A 23,183-nucleotide genomic window follows, 5' to 3' on the forward strand; every position below is an offset into this window, starting at 1 on the left:
AGTGTTTTGATACTTGTATAGTTAGACATGCTTTTAGAAAAGCCAATGTTATAGCTCACAAGTTGGGAAAAAATGCACTGCTTACATCAGAATGCATTGTGAATTGGAGGAAACGCCTCCATGTTTGAACAATTTGTAACTGGTTCAGTTAATTGAAATGAGTTATTAAAAAAAAAGAAAAAAAAAAAAGCACTGCTTACATCAGAGTGCATTGCGGAATCAGTTCATGTTTGGTTCCACATCAGAGTACATTGTAGGAAACTCTCCATGTTTGAACTTCGAACAATTTGTAACTGGTTCAGTTAACTGAAATGAGTTATTAAACCAAAAAAAAAAAAAAAAAGACCTACACAGCGTCGTCTTCTTTTGGCGTGCTTAAAATACACAACTATTACTGGAGCCGCTCTCCAGACTGTTTCAAGAGACTCCGCAACCTCTTTCTCTTGCCGATCTGCTTCTCAGGTTCTCTCTCTCTCTCTCACCAATCGAATCAAGGCTAAACGGTCCTCATGGTTACTTTATCAATCTCGTTCTTGTAATTACGGCTTCTTGATTGGCTTTTTTGAATTATCAAAAATTCTGAACCTCTGTTTGGGTGCTGAGAAATCGTCGGAGGGAAAGATGGTGTGGGTAACAGTGAAATGCGTGTTTTCGTGCTTATTTAATGTTCTGAGGAAAGTGAGAAGCTTACCTCAACCAAGCTGAACGGAAACTGAAACGTCCCATGCATATGGGAAATATATAAATTTTAGCAGACCAGATGTTTGCTGAAATTTCTGTTTGCCATTAAAAATACGTCTCAGTAACAGCGGCACATTTTCGGATTCACAGGAGTCCAGTTCAAACAATGGATTTCAGATTATCAACCATTACCCTGTATCCCATCGCATCAGACAGAAATTTTACAACAACTGGAAGGGTAACTTGTTAGATATTTTAACATGAACATTAATAAATGGATCTTTGATTTTGTATGATCTACAATAATAAACAGTAATAGTAAAAGCCGTACCTTTCTCCATCTGTTTGATGAAGAAATAAATCTGGCTATGAGAGAAGGATCACCCTAGCAACTTGCCCTCACTAGTGTCTCCCGATGGCTAGAGGCACTCTAATGTTGTAGGTGAGAACCCTTTAACCCCTCAGTCCTATTTATAGATTTCTGGCCATCATGAAATCTAAGTCTTTGAGTCAGACTATAATTAGAGATAAGAGTTAATCTTATTTTTTAGGAGTTTAAATCCCACTATAACTCTAACACTATTTAAAACTCTATCAGATATGGGTGAGTGGGACATAGAGTTCAAATAGAACTCTTACATTCTCCCACTTGGCCCATACGCCCATAAATGATATTTTCCGTTCATGAGTTTATTACAGGAAATTAACCATACTGCGCAAATTCATTTCCTGAAAATTTTCATAGCTTAATTTACATTTCATGAGTTTCGTAATATCAATGTCAAACTTAGATACTAATGCGAGTCATGGCGGTCCTCTGTTATATAATCAACAAATTCCCTTCCATGTACCACAACATCAGTAACTTAATTTAACATGATCTTTGATTGGGATAATTAAGGCTAATGCTATAATGCCTTGGGTTCCAATTCATGTCTATTGTTGACATTATCTTGTCATCATTCATCCACATCATTTAATGTACATATAAAGTGGAAAGACAAGAAAACAGAAACAAAATAACCATAATAGATATCATTAAGTGTCAAAATAGAATTCAAAACATTTACAAGCTCATTAACATGTTCATATCATAAGACCCATTCTATCAACATGTTCCTTAAATAACTTTGCTACTAGACCCTTTGTTAATGGGTCTGCTATCATGAGCATAGTACTAATATGTTCTATGGACACTGTTTGTTTCTGTACTTCCTCCTTAACGCTTAGGTATTTGAGCTCCATGTGCTTGGCACCTTTAGAATACCTATCGTTCTTGGAAAAAAATACTGCAGAGGAATTATCACAATAAATTCTCAGCGGCCTGGCTATAGAGTCGATAACTCCAAGCCCTGAAATAAAGTTCCTCAGCCATAAACCATGTACTGTGGCCTCAAAGCATGCCACAAACTCAGCCTCCATTGTAGATGAAGCAGTGATGGTTTGCTTCATACTTCTCCATGAGATCGCTCCACCAGCCAGCAGGAAAACATAACCTGAAGTGGATTTCCTGCTATCAGAGCAACCAGCAAAATCAGAGTCTGAGTATCCAGTTACTCCAAAATGTCAGTTCTTCTGAAGGTAAGCTGGTAATCCTTAGTTCCTTGCAAATATCGCAACACCCTCTTTGCTGCTTTCCAATGAGACATCCCTGGGTTGCTTTGGTAGCGCCCAAGCATGCCAACTGCAAAACTAATATCTGGCCTCGTGCAAATCTGTGCATATATCAAGCTCCCCACGACTGATGCATAGGGGATTTTTGCCATCTCTTTGCGCTCCCACTCATTTTTAGGACATTGAGATAGGCTAAACTTATCACCTTTTGATATTGGAGTGTTCAGTGATGAACAACGTTTCATGCCAAATCTCTCAAGAACTCTTTCTATGTAACTTTTCTGAGACAATCCCAACAGTCCTTGTTTTCGATCTCGAAAAATTTCGATTCCGATCACAAAAGATGCATCACCCATATCTTTCATTTCAAAGTTCTTAGAGAGAAAACCCTTGGTTTCATAAAGTAAGCCAAGATCACTGCTAGCTAACAAGATATCATCAACATACAGAATCAAAATTATGAACTTACTCCCACTGACCTTTAGGTATATACATCAATCAACAATGTTTTCTTTAAATCCAAAGGCAGTAATGGTATCATTGAACTTTAAGTACCATTGTCGGGAAGCTTGCTTAAGCCCGTATATTGATTTCTTAAGCTTACATACTAGGTGATCTTTGCCCTTTTCTGAGTAGCCTTCTGGCTGCTCCATGTAGACCTCTTCATCCAAACTTCCATTTAAAAATGCCGTTTTCACATCCATCTGGTGTAACTCTAAATCATAATGAGCCACCAATGCCATAATGATCCTAAAAGAATCCTTTTTAGATACTGGAGAAAAAGTCTCTTTATAATCAATGCTTTCTTTCTGAGTGAAACCCTTGGCAACAAGTCTGGCCTTATATCGTTCAATATTGCCTTTTGAGTCGCGTTTGGTCTTAAAGACCCATTTACACCCGACTCTTTTACTCCCTTCAGGCAATTCAACGAGATCCCAGACGTGATTTTGATCCATGGATTTCAATTTTTCTTTCATGGCATCGATCCATTTACTAGAATCATTTCCGTGTATAGCTTGTGAAAATGTTAGTGGATCCTTACTTGTCCCAATGTCAAATTTAGATTCCTGGAGATACACCACATAGTCTGTTGAAATAGCAGGTCTTCGATCTCTCTGAGACCTGCGTAAGACAACCTGTTCTGGTGACTCCTAATTTGGTTCGTCAGTGATATTATCATTCTGAGATGGATAATCATTTACATGTTCCAATGTATCATCGTGATGATCAATTAGAGAAACTATTATCCTTTCTGAGGATGTAGGTATAGGGACATCTATCCGTACTTCCTCAATTATCACATCTCTGGGTTCAATTCTCCCACTGATCTCACCAAATTCAATGAATTTAGCATTTCCTGTTTCCACTATTCTCGGACTGTGATTAGGACAGTAAAACCTATACCCTTTGGATCTCTCTGGGTACCCAATAAAGTACCCGCTTACAGTTCTAGGATCCAATTTCCTTTCATGTGGATTGTAAAGTCTCGCTTCGGCTGGGCAACCCCAAACATGCATGTGCCTTAAACTTGGTGTCCTACCAGTCCATAGCTCGAAAGGAGTTTTTGGAACTGACTTACTAGGAACTCGGTTTAAGATATACATTGCCGTCTTAATAGCTTCACCCCACAGTGATTTGGGTAAGGTAGTATTGCTTACCATACTTCTGATCATATCCAATAAGGTCCGATTACGCCTTTCAGCAACACCGTTCTGCTGTGGCGTCCCGGGCATCGTATATTGTGCAACAATGCCACGCTGTTCAAGAAGTTTGGCGAATGGGCCAGGGTTACGGCCCGATTCATCATACTTTCCATAATATTCTCCACCTCGATCCGACCTGATGATTTTTACTTTTTTATCTAACTGCCTTTCCACCTCCATGAGAAATACCTCAAGTACTGAAACAGCTTGAGATTTCTCATGTAGTAGGTAGATATATCCAAACCGTGAAAAATCATCAATAAAGGTGATAAAATATTTTTCTCCACCAAAACATTCAGTGGAGAATGGTCCACATATATCAGTGTGAATTATTTCAAGAAGCCCTTTACTTCTTGTGGCACATTTCTTAGTATGTTTGGTTTGCTTTCCTTTAATGCAATCCACACACACTTCAAGATTAGTAAAATCAATATGCGGAAGTATCCATTCTTTTACTAATCTTTGTAACCGTTCTTTGGAGATATGCCCCAATCTTTTATGCCACAAGTCATAAGAATTTTCATTCATAATGTTTCTTTTAGTTCCAATACATGTTTCATGGTACTGAGTATATGTATTTTTAATAAATGTATTATCGAGGCAAAGTCGATAAAGACCATCGGAAAGAAACCCAGAACCAATAGATAAATCATTTCGAAATAAATTGAAACTACCATTATGGAACGAAAAAGAATAACCATCAGTATCAAGTCTGGATAAGGAAATCAAATTACGCCTCACAGAAGGCACATATATTGTGTTATGAAGGTCTAAATATTGACCGGTATTTAAAACCAAACGAAAAGTTCCTATGGCTAAAACTCCAGCCTTATTATCGTTTCCCATAAAGATAAATCGTTCACTGGGGCTTGGTGTTTTGCTTGTAAGGTATCCCTGCATGGTTATAGAAACATGAACATTAGCACCTGAATCTAACCACCAAGAGTTAGTGGGAACATTTACAAGGTTTGATTCAAAACATACAAAGGCAAGTGACTTACCTTTCTTTTCAAACCAAGCCTTACGTTTCGGACACTCAGCTTTCATGTGTCCATGCTTCCCACAAAAGTAGCATTTGCTACTGTTATGTTGAACCTGATTAACTTTCTCAGGTTGCTTTCCTTTCGGTGGTCCAATTCGTTTCATCTTGCCATACTGGTGCTTTTTCTTTCCGGCTTCTTTGGTCACAAAATTAACAGAGTAATGACCTTGTTGTTTCAGTCTCGCTTCTTCTTGAACTACCATACTTGCCAACTCATTCACATTCAATTTGTCTTTAATTGAATTATAATGCATTTGGAATGGACCATACTGAGGTGGCAATGAGTTCAGAATAAACTGAACAATAAAGGACTCCTCAACTTTCATTCCAAGAGTTTGTAATCTAGCGGCAATATTGGTCATTTCAAGGATATGCTCTTGCATTCTTTTAGCACCATCATATTTCATGGTGGTAAGTCTAGCCATAAGTGTTCCTGCTAAAGATTTATCTGCGGACCTAAATCTCTCATCAGCATTTTTCAAAAAAATTTGGGCTTCCTCAGCACTAGGGAGTGAATTTTTTATATTTTCAGCTATGGTCATTTTCATGAACATCAAACTCAGCCTATTTGATCTCTCCCATTGTTTATAAGACTCTCTCTCATCTCTATCACTATTCTCAGTGATGGGTGGTGGTTTTGGACTCGTAAGTGATGAGTCCAAGTCAAGGACTCCCAAGGTGAACCTAACTCGCTCAACCCATTCAGAAAAATTAGAGCCAGTCAAAACAGGAATAGATGAAGTTTGTGAGTGTAGTGATGTAGGTACGCTTACTGCAAGAAAATTTTATCACATAATGCTTTGAGTTAGACACTTATAAATAATAATCAGAATTTAAACAATTATGGATAAACTAATAGTATCATCAAGACCCTCCTTTGGGAGTAGATCTTAATACACAAAGTGTTCTCACCAGTATTAAATTCTGTGGATGAACTAGTTGTATCATCAGAATTCTCCTTTGGGAGTAAACTCTGATATACAAAGTGTTCCCTCCAATCTTTACTTTTGATAGATCAACTAGAAGTGTCATCAAGACCCTCCTTTGGGAGTAGATCTTGACACACAAATTGTTCACTCCATCATATCCACCTTACTATGGGTTTAATGATTTATCATAAAAATTAAGAAAATCTTGTACCTTTGGGCAACCAATATTTCCTTAATTTTTGAAGTAAATCATTTGCCCTATATTGGATAAAATATGCATGACATAATAACAGCCAAAATAAACAATTCATACATGTATTTGATAATATGCAAAAAATCTAATTAATACATGTATATAATAATAACATGTTAATAAATTTAATACATGTCCTTAACAATAATAACATGTATAAAATTCAATTTTATACCAACAATAACATGTTAATAAAAATTAATACATGTCTATAACAATAATAACATGCATAAAATAACAGAAAATAAATTCCAGAATTTTTTTTTTTTTTAATAAAAAATAATAATAATATAATATTATTATAATATAATATAATATAACCGGTCCGGGTCTGGACCGGACCGTACAGTAACCCGGGCCGAAACCCGGTTCAGTGATGAGGCTGGTTACAGTAGACCAGAATCCGGGCCTACTGTACAAAGCCCAATACAATTCTGTTTTTTTTTTTTTTAATATATGCCTTTCTCTCGGGCTGGGCCAAGGCCCACGGCCCAGGCCCTTTACAAAACAGAAAAAACAAGAAAATACAATAAAAACTCGGGCTGGGCCAAGACCCACGGCCCAGACCCGTATCAATTATAAGAAACCCTACGGTTTCTTTCTCTCCCGCCCACAGTGCCACATCCTTCCTTTCTTCTGTGATGGCGCCGCAGCTCACACAGACCAGCGCCATATTCCTTTCGGTACCGTGCGATGGTGGAAGTCATCGGCGAGGAAGAGACGGCATGGCGTTCCCAGCCTCCTCCCGCCGCCGAGGTCCATATGTCTGTAGAGTTCGGATTCACAGGAGTCCAGTTCAAACAATGGATTTCAGATTATCAACCATTACCCTGTATCCCATCGCATCAGACAGAAATTTTACAACAACTGGAAGGGTAACTTTGCTGGCACGTTCAAAGACTAGGAGAAGACCGCCCAAGAACCTCCGTTATCCACGGCACCCCAAGAGTCCCCCCAACTTCGGTGTTAATTTATTCTTGAAGAAGACAAGCACGAACTCTACAGACATATCACTTGCATATTTGATAGATGGTAAAAAACCACGTTTAGCTGGAAAAAAAGGAGAGGGAGAAGAACAAGAACAAGAACAAGAAGACACTGAAGAAGAAGAGGGTCGACAAGAAACTGGTATTTGTTGGGATTCAGATGAGATTGAAGCAATTTCATCTCTTTTCCAAGGAAGAGTGCCTCAAAAGCCTGGAAAGTTGAATAGAGAGAGACCCCTACCCCTACCTCTTCCCTATAAGCTTCGACCTCTAGGACTTCCTACGCCAAAGAAACATGTTAAATCAGCTTCTCCGCTGGTTGTTTCTTCGCGTGCATCCCTTTCAAAGCAAGTGTACAAGAACCCGGGTGTCCTTATTGGTATAGCCAGAGAGATCAAGATGATTAGTTCAGAGGAAGACGTGTCTGTAGTTCTCAACAAGTGGGCTAGGTTTCTGAGGAAGGGATCCCTGTCTTTGACAATTCGGGAATTGGGTCACATGGGTCTTCCTGAGAGAGCTTTGCAGACATTCTGCTGGGCGCAGAAACAGACTCAACTCTTCCCAGATGACCGGATTTTGGCTTCGACAGTAGAAGTTCTGGCAAGGAACCATGAGCTAAAAGTGCCATTCAAGTTGGGAAAGTTTACAAGTTTGGCAAGTCGTGGTGTGATGGAGGCAATGGTGAGAGGGTTCATAAGAGGAGGAAGCTTGCATCTTGCCTGGAAGCTTCTATCGGTTGCCAGGGATGGCAAAAGAATGTTGGACCCAAGCATTTATGCAAAGTTGATATTGGAGCTTGGGAAGAACCCAGATAAACACATGCTCGTTGTGAGCTTACTAGATGAGCTGGGAGAAAGAGAAGATTTGAATTTAAGCCAGCAGGACTGCACGGCTATAATGAAAATTTGCATTAGGCTCGGGAAATTTGACGTTGTGGATGGTCTGTTTAATTGGTTCAAACAGTCTGGGTACGAACCAAGTGTGGTAATGTACACTACTCTGATTCACAGCCACTATTCTGAGAGAAAATATAGGGAGGCATTGGCTTTGGTCTGGGAAATGGAAGCTTCTAATTGTCTTCTCGATCTTCCAGCTTATCGTGTGGTAATAAAGCTTTTTGTTGCTCTGAATGACATCTCAAGGGCCGTAAGATATTTTTCGAAGCTTAAAGAAGCAGGTTTCTCTCCAACTTATGACATGTATCGCGAGTTGATTAAAATCTACATGGTTTCTGGGAGGCTTGCAAAGTGTAAGGAGGTCTGCAAGGAGGCAGAGATAGCAGGATTCAAGTTGGATAAAGACACAACGTCACGGTTGTTGCAGTTTGAAAGAGAAAAAAAGGTTTTACTATGAGCTTTTAGAGTTATTATTGATGCTTATTTCTTCTACTAGTAAAGGGAAAACACGTGCATTGCACGTGTGCCCAATTGCATAAATATAAAAAATATTTTTAAAAATAAGAATTTTCTGTAAAAATATGTAATAATAAAAAATAGATTAATATATATAATTATGAAATGTAATAGTTTTATTTATATTTTAAGATTTTCTCATTGATCATAAAAAATATCACATATACTATCTGTAGAATATCCATGACTATAGATCCAAAAGCGACTATTGGAGTTGATGTGCTATCATCATACGTTTCTAAATAAACTTAATATCTAATAATAGTAAATAAATTATTATTTATTGATATTAACAATTAATATATTCTAATTATAAAATAAAAAGTTTGAACTCCAGATATGAGAAAAAATATTTATCTTGATTGTGAAGTCTCTATTTTTTTTGCAATTATAACATAAAACATTCTCATTTTTTCATATTTAGTTGTTTTGTTGCAATTTTTATATGACATGTAATAAAATAGTTGATATAATAAAATTTAAATATATGCACAATCTAAAATCTAAAACACAAACACGAGATTTATTAAAATATTGTTATTCAAAAAGTAAATACGACAAAATATCTTAAGTTTTGGACTTCACTCTTTTCTCTAGATTCTAATCTTTATCTCGAATGTGACGACATTTGAAATCCTCTATATCGTTGAGTATTTCTGTAATACCTTGGTCAATTGTTTCAAGGCATTCCAAGATGAAGGGCTTGGGCGAGCTTATAATCATTTTAGGCACAATCCTTTTCGGAAGAATTGCTGTCATTTTGTAATTTTCCATCGTGATTTTTTAATTCTGTTACAACTTTTAGCATTCCGGATAAGGAATAGTAGTGGAAACTACCACAGTGAGATTTCGAAAAATTTTAATAAGTAAATAAACAACATACTACAAATATCATAGGCATATAAAAGTAAACGCAAATAAATGTATGGACATGTATGCATGACATAAAACTTTGAGTGTATGCATCATGAACTTTTCTTTTAAAAATAATATTTCTCATCTTATTTTTAAATCACTTTTTTTTTTCTTCTATTTTTCTTTTTGCAACTATAAATGGACAGATTTATGTCTATATTTTTAAAATTTTTTTATTGTTTACAATACATATTATACACATGATCGCATAATGTTTATAATTATAATACGACGACTTACAAGAACCAAGTCACAACTTTGAGATGTATGCGACCGACTTTTATAATCGTCGAGCATCACAACCTAGCTATCAAACTAGCTGAATGGGTTTTATTCATGGTCTTCGCCGTGCCTATTCACACTAGAGTTCGACATGTTGGTTGAATGAATAGCCATATATATTTTAGATGTAAAGTGTATTTTGAAGTGTATGATATGCCTATATAGCTATTCATTCAATCAACATGTTGAACTTTGGTGTGAGTAGGCATGGCAAAAATCAAGAACAAAACCCACTCAGCTATTTTGATACCTAGGTTGGGATACTTGACGATTATAAAAGTCAATCGTATACATCTCAAAGTTGTGACTTAGTTCTTGTAAGTTATTGTATTATAGTTGTAAACATTATACAAATCATGTGTATAATATGTATTGTAAAAAATAAAAAAATTCTAAAAATATAGACATAAATCTATCAATTTATAGTTAAAATTTCTATGTTATGGTTATCAAGTAGCCAATCTGAATTCTAAGTTGAATTATGAGATGTTAATATTATTTTTTCGTGAGATGTGGAGATTTATTTGTTTGTGACATATATGTCTATTGTCTTAAACTTGAAATCTTAGAAGTTTGAAGTCTGGGATGTTAATATGATTTCTTTCTGAGATGTTGAGAGTTATTTGTTTGGGACGCATATGTCTATTGTCTTAAACCTTTTGTGATATATTCAAATTTGAATTCTAAGATGTTTGAAGTTTGAAATGTTAATATTATTTCTATGTGAGATGTGGAAATTTATTTTTTGTGACATATATGTTATAATCTTAAATTTAAAATCTTAGATGTTTTGAGATAATAACAAATGTAATGAGTAAAATAACATATCTACATATTTACAAAAACATAAGAAATATCAAAATTATTAAAAAAAAAATCAAAACTGAATCGTAACAAACAATCCACATTCTAAATTTAATAATATGCACTATTCTAAAGTCACAACACAATTCAAAAGTTCCTATCCTTCATCTCTATTTCATCCCAACCAACCTCCAGTCTCCATATATTAAGAGAAGAAAAGAAAACAACAGTGTGAAAAAGATAATTATTTATAAAAAAATAAGAAATATGATTTTAAACAATAAAATTATACCGTCATTACTGTATAGATTTCAAGCCTTCGGCAATTTCAAATATTTTTATTAATGGATCAGCAGAATTGCCTGAAGTTGATGTGCCTGGCCTATTAAAATTGTTTGCAATTATTTCTTCAACCAATATATTTTCTATTGACCTGAAATTTGAATTAATAATTAAAGCAAAATATTGAAATAAGAAGAAATACATATTAGATATATATGGAAATACATCGAGAGATTTTAAAATTATTTGTAATAAGATGTAATGTTCAATTTTTTTTTTAATCTTTAAACTGCTTTTTCTTTTCTTACATGCGAACATACAAAGCACAGAAACAAGATTATAAAAAATAAACAATAGTACAATTATCTATATTTAAAGCATAAATAAATATCATCCAATCAATAAAATATGCTTAATATTAAAACCAAAGTAATTAATATAATATTGAACTATTTACAATTAAAACTCTTAATACAGATAAAACAAATATTGAACAATTCTAATTAACAATCACAATTACATGTATTTGCAAGATGCCTCGTAGAAATAAATGCATTAAATATTATAAAATATAAATAACAACATCTATTTGTATAAACAATAATTAAACGTACTTGGAGAAGGGGCAAATAAAAGATAAATGAAAATAGAGCCAAACAACAAACAGAAAGACAAGCACAAATGACAAAATCAAAATGTCTATTGTAACGAAATATATTATATAAGATCATGTAATCATTTCAATAATATATCATTTCATTTCAATAATCATTTCAAGAGGGTAGCTAAAAGAACAATGAAAATAGGAAAAATTGACAATAACCAACTTGAGTGTGTGTGAATTGAGCCCAGCAAGTGTATGGAATAAGGTTTGCTTGTTTGGGTCGGTGTGTGTAGGTTAGGGCCCAGCCCGTGTGCCTTCTGAAGCCCACCTTTTGAGACTTAAACGGTGCCTTTTTTAAGCACATAAAATATAAACCATAGTCTTTCATTCTTTTCCCGTCTTTCTCCCCCTTCAGACCTACTCTCTTTCAACTCTCTCTGTTTTTTGTCGATTCTCTCTAACCTCCAACCTCCATCTGCTTCTCTAACCCTCGCACACTCACTCGGACTCACCTACAACATTTTCTATCTTTATTTGTACAACTTTATTCTTTTTAAATTTTACGAGTCTGAGGTTTCATATTTCAAATCTGTGTTTTTTTTTTTTTTGGTGTTTTTTCGGTTGCTGTTTGTTGGTTTGCTCTTCCTGCTCTGTGTTGTTTTGGTATTTTTTCGGTTGCTGTTTGTTGGTTTAATCTTCCTGCTCTGGTTTATTATTATTATTATTATTATTATTATTATTATTATTATCTGTAAAAATCAACATCTCTGTTTATTTTTGTTTTATGACATTTTAGAAATAAAATTTTAAATCTAACGGATCTGAAGCCTCATCTTTCAGGTCTGCTTGTTTTTTTTTTCATCTAATGCGTGTCGATTCTCTCTCTGTGCTTGTTTCTACTTTTCTTTTGTTAATACATACAAGTCTGAGATTATATTTCTCAAGAATTGTCATCTGTGTTTTTTTCCTTTTTTTTTTACAACTTCATTTTTTCAAAATGTTACGAATCTGAAGCCTCATCTTTTAGATCTGAGTTTTTTTTTTCAATTTTTTTTATTTTTATTATCTTTCAGATATGGGTTTTTTTTTTCCACCTAATGCGTGTTGATTATCTATATGTGCTCGTTTTTAAATATTTTTTAAAAACACACACGAATATGAGATTTATTGTTGATTCATATTGATCTTGATTTATTGTTTATTTTTTCCTTCTATTTTTGTGCATTGGGGTTGTTGTGATGATTTTTTTGGTTGATTTTTTTTTTCAAGTGGCTACAATTCTTGAGTTTAACAAATCTCTGTAGATGTACACATGCATTACATCTTTTGATTTTTTTCAATTTTATTTCTTTCTCGCATGTCACTACAATATTGTTTTATATCTGACTATCTTAGTTGTATTTTTTTTTTTAGATTCTCAATCGCTAAGAATTACCATCTTCTGTGGTTTGTTCTTCTTGATATGTTTCCTCCTTATGTCTGTGCTCATATCTAAATTATTTTTTGCAACAAATACAGATCTAAGATTATATTAATGAGATTCTGATTTATTTCTTTTTTTTTTATCATTTTATTTTAATAGTTACCATCTTCTGAGGTTTACTCTTCCTGATTTGTTTCCTCTTTATGTTTGTGCTGGTATCTAAACTATTTTTGTCAATACATACAAATCTAACGTTATATTTATGAGATTTTGGTTTTTTCTTATTTTTTCGTTTTATTTTATGCGTTGGGTTGTTGTGATGATTATTTGGTTGCAGGTTTTTGTTTTTTGGATGCTTATAAATCTTTATCTCTGTGTTTCTTATATTCTGATTTATTTTTTATATATGTTTTTATGTTGTTTTAGCATACTTTACTATATTTGATATTTGTTTATATGTGATCTGAACATGTGTAATTTGTGGGTTTTTGAGAATTGTTTTTTTCGGCCTATATTGATAGTTTTTTTTTTTTTTTGAGTGTCAGTTTTCTTTTGAGTTTAATCAATATCTGTAGATGTAAACATATACTACATATTTTGAAGTTTTTAATTCGTATCTTCTGATTTATTTTTTACATATGCTTTTGTGTTGGTTTAACATACTTTAATATGTTTGATATTTGTTTAGACGTGATCTAACATGTGTAGTTTGTGGGTTGTTGAGTTTTTTTTTTTTTCTTTTCTTTTTTCCGACCTATATCGATAGTTTTTTTTTAGTAGCAGTTTTCTTTTGAGTTCATTCAATATATGTAGATGTACAGATGTAGTACATGTTATGAAGTTTTTAATTTTATTTATTTCTCTCATTTTATTGCTTGCTTGTATTTTTTTCCAGATGCTATATACGTTAATAACATAGAATGGAAGGTAAAGAAGTAAAAAACAACAACACAATAAGAAATGGAGATTCAGTCGTCTTTCTCAAGTCTCAACTAAATTTAGTTTTCTAAATCCAAAGAGTCATGTAACTTTTTTATTTCTTAAATATTGCATATATGTAAATAACTGAAGAAAACATTCAGGAAATGAACATATAAAAACTGACCTGTGAAACTGGAGAGGTGGGAGGCAAATTTAGAACCCAGAGTCGAAAGAAACAGATTTGGAAAAGTTAAAACGAGAGATAGGAAACAATAGAAAATAAAAAAGATGAAAACAGTATACGAAGTGGTTAGCGGTTTAAGCGGTAGAAAAGACAATAAAATCAGATTCTGGTAATTGTAAAAATGAAGATAATTCTTATACAAAGAAGCAGGTGGTGGAAGCGGTGAAAAAATGTAAAAAAAAATTTGAGAATGTGATAAGAGAAAAACGATGGAGGCAGTGGGAAACAGAGAGAAAAAAAAAAATCTAGAATCTAATAAGATGAAAAAAAAAGAAATCTAGAAGGTGATGGACATCTAGAGAAGAAAAATGTAGAATCTGATAAAATGAAAACGCGAGAATTCGAGAAGAACAAAAAAAAAGGACAAAATCATAAATTGACTAAGAGTGGCAAGAGGGATAGAAATGACAAACAAATACCAATTCAAGGATAGAAATGGAAAAAAAATATGAACAAAAATCATTCAGAAAACACAGTAATTCGACACTACCAAAAGTAAGGACAAAAGCATAAATAGATCAAGAATGGCAATACGGGCATAGAGGAAAAATAAATATAAAGTAGACAAAAATGGAAAAAAAGATGGACAACAATTGTCGGCACTTATTATATATAAGATATATTTGTTTTAAGGTAGGGATAAGGATATTTGTTCAATTGTAAGAGCATTAGCATTGAATTATGCATCTGTATATGCATAGTTATAAACAATATTTTTAATAAATTTGAAGATGTATTGTTCACTCTTTAAATCTTATTTTTATTTTTTTCTCTCTCCTACCACAAATGTTGTTTTACTATTCACTTTAAAAATATTATTTTATTATTAACTATACGAATGTTATTTTAAAAATATAGTGGGTGCTAATTATAAAATATATAAAAATAATATTTATAATAAAATAATAATAAAATAATAAAATTTTATTATTATTTTTTCTACAAAATGTATAATCTAATATGTGAGTTTTTCTTGATATGCAAAATCAATCTCTAAAAGATGTGAGTTTGCATATGCATATAGAGAATCAATGCCATCTTAAAAATTTGATGGAAAGTATGTGTTTTGAGTTTTCCATAATTCTAAAACCTTCATATCTATAATTCCTCATTAAATTAGTCATTATATTCATCAAAATAATAATATAATATTATTTTTTTAATAATAATAATTTTTTTTTTCATATTTTGCAATCACACTATCCAAAGAAAGCCCAACGAGTAATAATCAAACATTAAAGAGAAGGTATCTCAGATAGCATTGGCAACTTTTTTCCTGGCCTGAATTAGATGGGAGCATCGGATTTTTTAGCTAATATTATTATATTATATTATTATAACAAATAAAAATTATTGTAGTTATAATCCTATACAAATTTAATTGAGTTATTATTTAAAAAATAAATTTTTATATTATTGTATATTGTTTACGGACGAAAGAAGTTAGTTTTAATTTTTATAATAAAATATTATTTTTGCTGATGAACAATACATGTACTTAAAATTATTGTTGCTCAAAGTTTAAACTTTTGAATTTTAATGAAGTCAATGTAAATTTTTATCTACATTTTTTAAAATTTTGAAGATGCACTGAAGTGAATGCCAATCCTCTAATGCTGTTAGATACCACAAACTTCGTATCTGAGAATTGATTGACAATGGCCAGCTTTGTAAAAAGACATCCTCGACGTAAAGCATAAATTCCTTAACTATAAATCAGTACATGATAAGCAAACGAAACCAGCGGACTAGGAAACAACAATTTCTGTACGTGACGAAGTTCCCTGTCACCACATTAGCAAGCATTGCACAAACATAAAACTAGAAAAATTAAACTTAATGTTCAAATTTTGACGCTGCGATTTCTCCATAAAAATCACCATCTAGAGGTGGATCGATCAGTAGCTTGAACCCAGACGTTTTCTGAAATTCCTGCAGCGTCTCTGCATCTATCGAGTTGCTCTCTTACACCTCCACGTCTCCAAAGATCTGGAACCTAGACGTCATCTCATCTCATCTCATCATTACAATTTTCTCAAATTCCCACACAAAATAAAATAAATAATTCAACTTTTTCAAATCCCAAAACAATAATAATATTAAAAAATATATTCTAACAATATTTTATTCAATTTTTTAACTTTAATCTCAACTCATCTTATCTCATCTCATCTCATCTCTGAAAACAAACGAGCCCTTAGTCTATCTAGTTGCTCTCTAACACCTCCATCTCTCCAAAGAAATTCCAACGGAATATCTCTTAAGGGAGCGTAGTCAACTCATAGCATCGATCGATAACCAAATACCTTAAGTCTTCGCAGCGCACCTCTACCCTGTTTCCATCCTTTAATCCTCAAATTTTCTATTTTTTTTTTTTAGAAGAGACGAAGATCACATGTCCAAGAGTGATCCCCTCTCAATTTTATTAAAGAAAAAGGACCCTCACTTATGGCGGAAGAAAACCGTGGTAATAATAAAAAATGAAAAATACAAACAAAACCCAATACCCAAACCTAAAGAATTCTAAAAAAAAAACCAACAAGACTTACTTATGTCTCAAATATGGCAAACCACCCTTATCAAGTCTTAAGAAACCTCTAGCCAACCGAGAAAGATCCGAAGCATAATAATAAGTAGAATTATTACCCTTAGCACCATCTTTTGCCAAAACATTAGCCACCGCATTGCACTCCCGATATATGTGCCTACTAGTGAACCGCATTTGACCAAGAATGTCCATGATTTCTTCCCAGTAATATTCTAGATACCACAAACCACATCTTCCATTACCAATCCAGTGAATAATCAACTTTGAATCCATCTCAATCTCCATAGCAACACAACCCATACGCCTAGCATGCCTCAAGCCATAAAGCAAACCCATAACCTCAGCATGGTTATTAGAGCAGCACCTAATAGGAATAGAAAAACCCAACTGGAACTCACCCTCATGATCTCGAATAACTCCTCCTACCCCTGAAGCACCCGGATTACCCAATGAGCATCCATCAACATTAAGTTTGTACCAGCCACATTGTGGTTTCTCCCATCTCACAAACTTCTCCCCCCTCATACCAGCATTCGGGACGGGAAGATTTAAAGATTGAAGCAATTCTTCGTCTCTTTGTTTGATACTATTCTGATATTTAAATTTTAAGGCAACCTAAGACAACCAATATTTAATAGAAATCCAAACTGTATCAATAGATTCAAAGGAACCCACCATCCGAGCTTTACATCTCCACCACCACAAACGCCAAGTGATAATAATAGGAAGGAGACCAAGCATCTGACCATGACAAGAGGATCGTTTGGCCCGACGAAACCAACACTCCATCCTCTCTTTCCAATTTCTTCCAACCAAACTTGGCATGCCTAAAAGGATACAAGATCGACACCAAATTTGTGATGCAAACTCACCCAATGCAAGAACATGATCTTGATTCTCATAGGCACCCAAAGCACAACAATCACACTTTGAAACCAAAAAAATCCCCACTCTCCTCAACCTATCATCCACAGGAAGACAACCATTCAAAGCTTTTCATATCAATATGGACATTTTTTTAGGGATAAACGGGTGCCAAACCCAATCCATCCACGGAAGCCTAGGTGCTTGAACCCGAAAACACTCTCAAGCACTTTTAGTGGAAAACCTACCATCCGCCTTTGGGACCCAAATAAGGACATCTTGACCATTTTTTAAATTCCCCAAATTTTCAATCAAAAGTTTCTTTTTTTCCAAACCAACCAATCTGTGAAAAAGGTCAATATTCCACCCTGCTTCGGATTTACACTCTGTCAGCGTGATAAAAGAAAGATCTGTAATTGGTTGTTGCTCACACAAAGGGCCCTCACCAACCCAGTTATCTCGCCAGAATGAAATATTTCCATTTTTTACACTCTACAATGATTTTTTTTGCACAAAAGGAAGGCTCTTCATAATCATACGCCAAAACCAAGTACCCCTGCTAGAGTCAACTAGCGAAATATGGTCCGAACCTACATACTTGGCTAGGAAAAATTGAGACCAGAGAGAATTACCTTGGAGAAGATTCCAAGCAAGTTTCATATAGAGCGAACTTTGAACTTCATTAAGATTTCGAAGGCCCACACCCCCTTCCAAAACAGGTTTACACAAAGAATCCCGTGAACACCATTTTCTTTTTGGTTTTCCTTCCCAAACTTCCCAAAAAAATGTACTTATAAGCCTCTTAATCTTTTCCAACACCGAAATTGGCGTAAATAAAATGGAAAGACAATAGATTGGAATACTTTGCAAAATATGCTTAATTAAGAGGAGACGAGCACCTGTAGAAAGTAATTTAGCTTTCCAGCCCTCTAATCTACCTCGGATTTTATTAACCAAATCATCAAAGTGACGCTCCAACAATCGCCCAGACAACAAAGATCATGCCTTCCCTTGTTTGCTTTGGCTGCAACCCGAGACAACAACACTCGAGGGGACATCCTCGTAATAGTATAAAACATAAAGCTTGATAAATTACACTAGGTGGAAAATCTATCAATTGTCGGATTCAGGAAAGTCATCTAGAAGAGGATCAAGGATGAATTCACGAGGTCAGCCTTTCTCTGCAATTCCTGAAGCACCTTTACCGACACGAATTTGCTCTCTAACACCTCCACCTCTTGCAAGTTAATCAAATTGCATAATTCCCAAGGAAGCATGTTCAACTCAAATCACCGATCGATAACCAAATGCCTTAGTTTCTGCATTGCACGACTCCCCTGTTTCCATTCTTCAATCCTTAAATTTTCCAATTTAAGAAATATGAGTGCAGGAAACGAATCTCCAAATATGTAGAGCTGACTGGAAAGCAAGCAGCTTTGTAATTTCAGAATCTCAAGATTGACGAGATTTCCCAGCACTTTCATGCAGTCACCGTCTTCTAAGCACACTTGTCGCAAGGTTATTTTTCTGATTGTCTCTGGAAATGAATTCGGCAGACTAAGAATCTCTGAACAGTTTATAAGTTTCAATTTTCGAAGGCGGTGTAAATGTTGGAGGCTGGCCAAAGCATGTCCTGCTTCGCTGTTGCTCTCGTTTGATGCAAACCATATTCCTAATTTCCTTACATTAGGGAGCTTAGCCTCGACTATGGGACGAACAGTTTGTGCGTCAAGTGATACGGTGGAGAGGACTTGGAGATTTGAAAGAGCTTTAATTTCTGTGTCCGACTGGTTCGGTAAACTCACTGGCCCAGACATATAGAGATTCCTTAAATTTCGCAGCTTCCATATCCCGATTGGCAAACTATTCAGAAAAGTACCTCTAAGATCAAGCGTTTCTAGGTTCTTTAGGTTGCCAATGGAAGCTGGAATAACTTTCAGTGCATCTGACTGCACACGTAAGTACCTCAAATGGATCAATCGTTTTATCCACGTGGGAATGGAGTAGACATTTAGATTCCCTAAGTTAAGCACCCGAAGCAAGTTGAAGTTTTCTTCGACCCATTTCCCGTGGTTTGGATCAAAGCCACCATATGTATCTTCGCCGAAGAACAACAAAGAACGAGCAATTGAGGGGCTGGGGGTGTTTGAAGACATGTATAGATCAAGAGTGCTACCCTGGATGGAAAGCCTCCGAGATTTTTTCCACGATGAAAGATTGACATTTGGTACGTCAAAAAACTTCTTCCGCACCCTTGGATATGCAGAGGTCTTGCAGGAGGTCGTGGACATGACATGTCTTTGCACCTCCATCCGACCTCCTCTCAACCACTTGAATCAAGTTTCGGGCAATGAGCTCCTTCAAGTAGTTTTCAGCAACTTCCTCAATGTCTTCATTGCTACCGCAATTTATGAGTCCCTCTGCTATCCATAAGTGGATCAGTTGGCTTGCAGGGATTTCAAAGTCTTTCGGGTACGCACCTAAATACAAAAAGCACGGTTTCAAGTTTCGCGGCAGGTGGGTGTAGCTTAGGTTCAGAATGTCATCGCGTAATGTTGTAGCCTGAGCCGGGTACCAATTTACATCGGCAATCACTTTTGACCATATTCGATGAGTCTTCCCTTTGTTTGCTAAAACGCCAAATAGTAACACAATTGAAAGTGGTATGCCAAGACAACGTTGTGCTATTTGTCTCCCTAGATCAGCTAAGAATTTTTTAGGATATCCTCCTGGGAGTACCATCTCACGAAAGAGGTTCCAGCTTTCATCTTCTTTAATGAATGGAAGAGAGTAGGGGGGATTAAGACTTGTATGTGGAGCAACTTCTTGTATGCGGCTAGTGATTAATATCCTACTTCCATTGAAGTCGTCAGGAAAAGCAGATCTTATCTCATCCCAGATTTCTGTTATCCAAACGTCATCCATGACTATTAGGTACCTCTTCCCTCGCAAGTATTCCAACAGCCGCTTCTTTAATTCATCCCTACTCATGTCTTCAAGGCTCCTTATCAAGTCATCTGATTTTGGCATCTGACACTTCAGAATTTGAAGCAACAACTCCCTGGTTCTAAAATTTTGAGACACAGTCATCCATGCTCGACAATTAAAGCGACTCTTGATTGCATCATTATTATAGATCTCTCTGGCTTGGGTGGTCTTCCCCAACCCACCCATACCTGTGATTGAAATCACATCAAGTTTTGAATTCCCTTCAATAAGCTGCTGCTTTAGTAATGTGAGACGACTTCACTCCTATTCAGTGTGTGCCGATATTTTGCCGAAGCTAAAATAGCCTTACCTTTGTTTTCTTCTTTACTAGTTTTAGCCCTTTCGGTGAAGTACTCGGATCTGCATAGTTGTCGCACAAGACCATTAGTACTACATGTCGTTGCTTCTCCATCTGACCTCCTACTGACCACTTGGATCAAGCTTCGATCTACGAGCTCCTTGAAGTAGTCTCTAGCAACATCCACCGTGTTTCCTCCACTCTGCTCTATGAATCCCAGACTGATCCATTCTTGAATTAGAAATTCCACGGTGATTTCAAGGCCTTCTTCGTATTTTTTTAAATGCAAAAGGCATGGCTTCAGGTGCAGGGGCAGGAGGGTATAGATCAATTTTAAAATTATTTCCCTTTCGTTCCTCCCCGGTGGAGACAACTTTATTTCATCAAGCACTTTCGACCATGCTTCGTATGTCTTCTCTGTGTTTGCTAAACAGCTCCCTAATACCACAATTGAAAAGGGTAAGCCCTCACAATATTCTGTCATTTGTTTCCCTAGAGTTTCCAACACGGGAGGACATTTCTCCTCCTCGGAACACCTTCTTATGGAATAGCTCCCAGCTTTCATCTTTATTAAGCAATGGGAGAGAGTAAGTGTAAGCAAACCTTGCAGGTACATCAAGTATCAGAGTGGTCGTGATTAATATTCTGCTTCCGTTCAAGGTATCAGGAAAAGCAGATCTTACCTTTTCCCACAGTTGAAGACTCGGGATGCCGTCCAGGACTACAAGATACCTCTTCTCTAGCAAGTATGTAGACAGCTTCTCATGTAATTCCTTTGGGGTCTTGTTGAGTGTCCTTCCCAACTCAAGGGTTATTGGCATCTCTTCTAAAATATTAAGCAACACTTCTTCGGCTGCTGAAGATGGAGATAGTGGCACCCATACACGGCATTTAAAATGTGGTCACTATTATACAATTTCCTGGCAATTGTGGTCTTGCCTAACCCACTCCTGCCCACGATTGGAATCACACCAAGGTTTGGGATCCCCTTAGTAAGCCAGTCAGCCAATGCAGCAAAGTGTTTAACGAAGCCCACCACGTCATCTTCCTCGACGTCTCTCTTTCGCCTCTGACGTGTCTCCTCCGCCGTTGGATCTACATGACTTGCTGCACCTCCTTCCATGCTTAACTTTTCTATATTTGTGGCCATTTCTTCGATCCCTACTTTGATGCCTTTTATCTTCTTTACAACATCATCGAGCACTTTTGCTTTGATGACGACTTCTATCTGCCTCCGTTTTGCTGTCGCACCTTTGAGCATCAGCATGTCGATAGCATCCTCAACATCGAAAACAATGTCTCTGATTTGCCTGCGATACTGCTCCACTCTTTTATGCTCGTCCCGTTCGTTGTCAAAGTACTCGACGCAGTTGTGCATCATCCAAGATAGCTCGGTTCGGATTGATATTGCCTGAACCAGCTCCACCCCACGAAAGAAATGTGGTTCTTCATCAATCAGCCGCGACAGGCGATGTAAGAGGAAAGTAACAGCACGGTAGGCCATATTTGCTTATCTTCTATCTCTTAGAAACTCCTAAAATTTAGTTCCTCTCTTTAATAAGGACTGGTGAGGAAATGGTTTGTAGCTGGTTGGGTAGTGTTACGGAGTGGTCGACGATGCTGGGAATTGGTGTGGGTGCCGTGCCACCAGACGACTTGATTGGCTTCGGACGGCTCGATTTTGGGATTTCGGAAGGAGCTACGGAGTGCTGTTATCGTGCTGCGTTTGGTTGCAGCGTTTGGTTATGCTAAGCCTCCCGCACCCAGCTCCCGGAGCTGCCGCCAGCATTTTTTTTGTTTTTGTTTTTGTTTTTTTTATTTTATAATTATAAAAGTATTTATTAATGATGTTATGAATTTTTTTTAAATATATATTTATAACTGTTAAATATATATATAAAAATAGGAAAAAAAAACACATCAAAATAACAAACGAGAATTATTTTATTTAATGATTAAGGAAGTATTTTTAAATAATATTGTGATTTTTTTTATTTTTTAAAAATATTTAAAAGCATAAAAAAGTACATATAAAAAAAGACAAAAAAAAAAAAACAATTATACTAACGGTAGGCTGGGAGCAATTGACGTAGCACGATATTTTTATAAAAAAAATAATCATAGAGTTACTATTCTACTACTATCTATTTATTATTTTTTTTGTAATTGATTTTTTGTAATTTTTTATTTTACTTAATGATTAAGGAAGTGAATATTAATAAAATAATATATATATTTTTAATTTTTTCTTAATGATTAAAGATGTACAAAAAATACTTAAAAGAAAATGATAAAAAAAAAAAACTTGAAATGCAGTTTGGTAGTAGATGAGTAGTAATAGGATAGTAATCTTATCACTAACCCTATTACTACCTTGAGATGAAAGTTAA

At 35.3% G+C, this 23,183-nt stretch overlaps 4 protein-coding genes across 5 annotated transcripts; 1 reads left to right on the forward strand and 3 right to left on the reverse strand.

The window, feature by feature from the left end:
* The first annotated feature begins 824 nt into the window (after positions 1-824).
* On the forward strand, positions 825-8,630 carry LOC109011476 (pentatricopeptide repeat-containing protein At2g01860). 2 transcript variants are annotated; one of them, XM_018992707.2, is made up of 2 exons: positions 825-919; positions 7,098-8,630. In XM_018992707.2, the coding sequence occupies exons 1-2, from the start codon at positions 848-850 to the stop codon at positions 8,559-8,561; spliced, it is 1,536 nt and encodes a 511-aa protein (XP_018848252.2). In that variant the 5' UTR covers positions 825-847; the 3' UTR covers positions 8,562-8,630. The 2 variants fall into 2 exon arrangements, with proteins under 2 accessions (XP_018848252.2, XP_018848250.2); XM_018992705.2 differs by having other exon boundaries at positions 825-867; positions 7,046-8,630.
* Positions 8,631-18,796: 10,166 nt separating this feature from the next.
* Positions 18,797-19,663, reverse strand: LOC109019095 (volume-regulated anion channel subunit LRRC8B-like). The gene has a single exon (XM_035682588.1). It carries the CDS (start codon positions 19,661-19,663, stop codon positions 18,797-18,799), a length of 867 nt encoding a protein of 288 aa, XP_035538481.1.
* Positions 19,664-19,739: 76 nt separating this feature from the next.
* Positions 19,740-20,740, reverse strand: LOC118343800 (disease resistance protein RPP13-like). The gene has a single exon (XM_035682589.1). The coding sequence runs from the start codon at positions 20,679-20,681 to the stop codon at positions 19,740-19,742; it is 942 nt and encodes a 313-aa protein (XP_035538482.1). The 5' UTR covers positions 20,682-20,740.
* A 520-nt stretch (positions 20,741-21,260) lies between these two features.
* On the reverse strand, positions 21,261-21,614 carry LOC118343801 (disease resistance protein RPM1-like). Its single transcript, XM_035682590.1, has one exon. It carries the CDS (start codon positions 21,612-21,614, stop codon positions 21,261-21,263), a length of 354 nt encoding a protein of 117 aa, XP_035538483.1.
* Positions 21,615-23,183: the final 1,569 nt, after the last annotated feature.

Source organism: Juglans regia, chromosome 11 (assembly GCF_001411555.2).
Source record: "Juglans regia cultivar Chandler chromosome 11, Walnut 2.0, whole genome shotgun sequence".
Taxonomy (NCBI): domain Eukaryota; kingdom Viridiplantae; phylum Streptophyta; class Magnoliopsida; order Fagales; family Juglandaceae; genus Juglans; species Juglans regia.

Excerpts from the sequence above, each read along its gene's own strand:
- LOC109011476 (XM_018992707.2), top strand. The coding sequence starts at position 848 with ATGGATTTCAGATTATCAACCATTACCCTGTATCCCATCGCATCAGAC. Across the intron at positions 920-7,097 it reads ATTTTACAACAACTGGAAGG|GTAACTTTGCTGGCACGTTC; the intron begins GTAACTTGTTAG and ends ACAACTGGAAGG.
- LOC109019095 (XM_035682588.1), bottom strand. The coding sequence starts at position 19,663 with ATGTCTTCAAACACCCCCAGCCCCTCAATTGCTCGTTCTTTGTTGTTC.
- LOC118343800 (XM_035682589.1), bottom strand. The coding sequence starts at position 20,681 with ATGGGTGGGTTGGGGAAGACCACCCAAGCCAGAGAGATCTATAATAAT.
- LOC118343801 (XM_035682590.1), bottom strand. The coding sequence starts at position 21,614 with ATGCCAATAACCCTTGAGTTGGGAAGGACACTCAACAAGACCCCAAAG.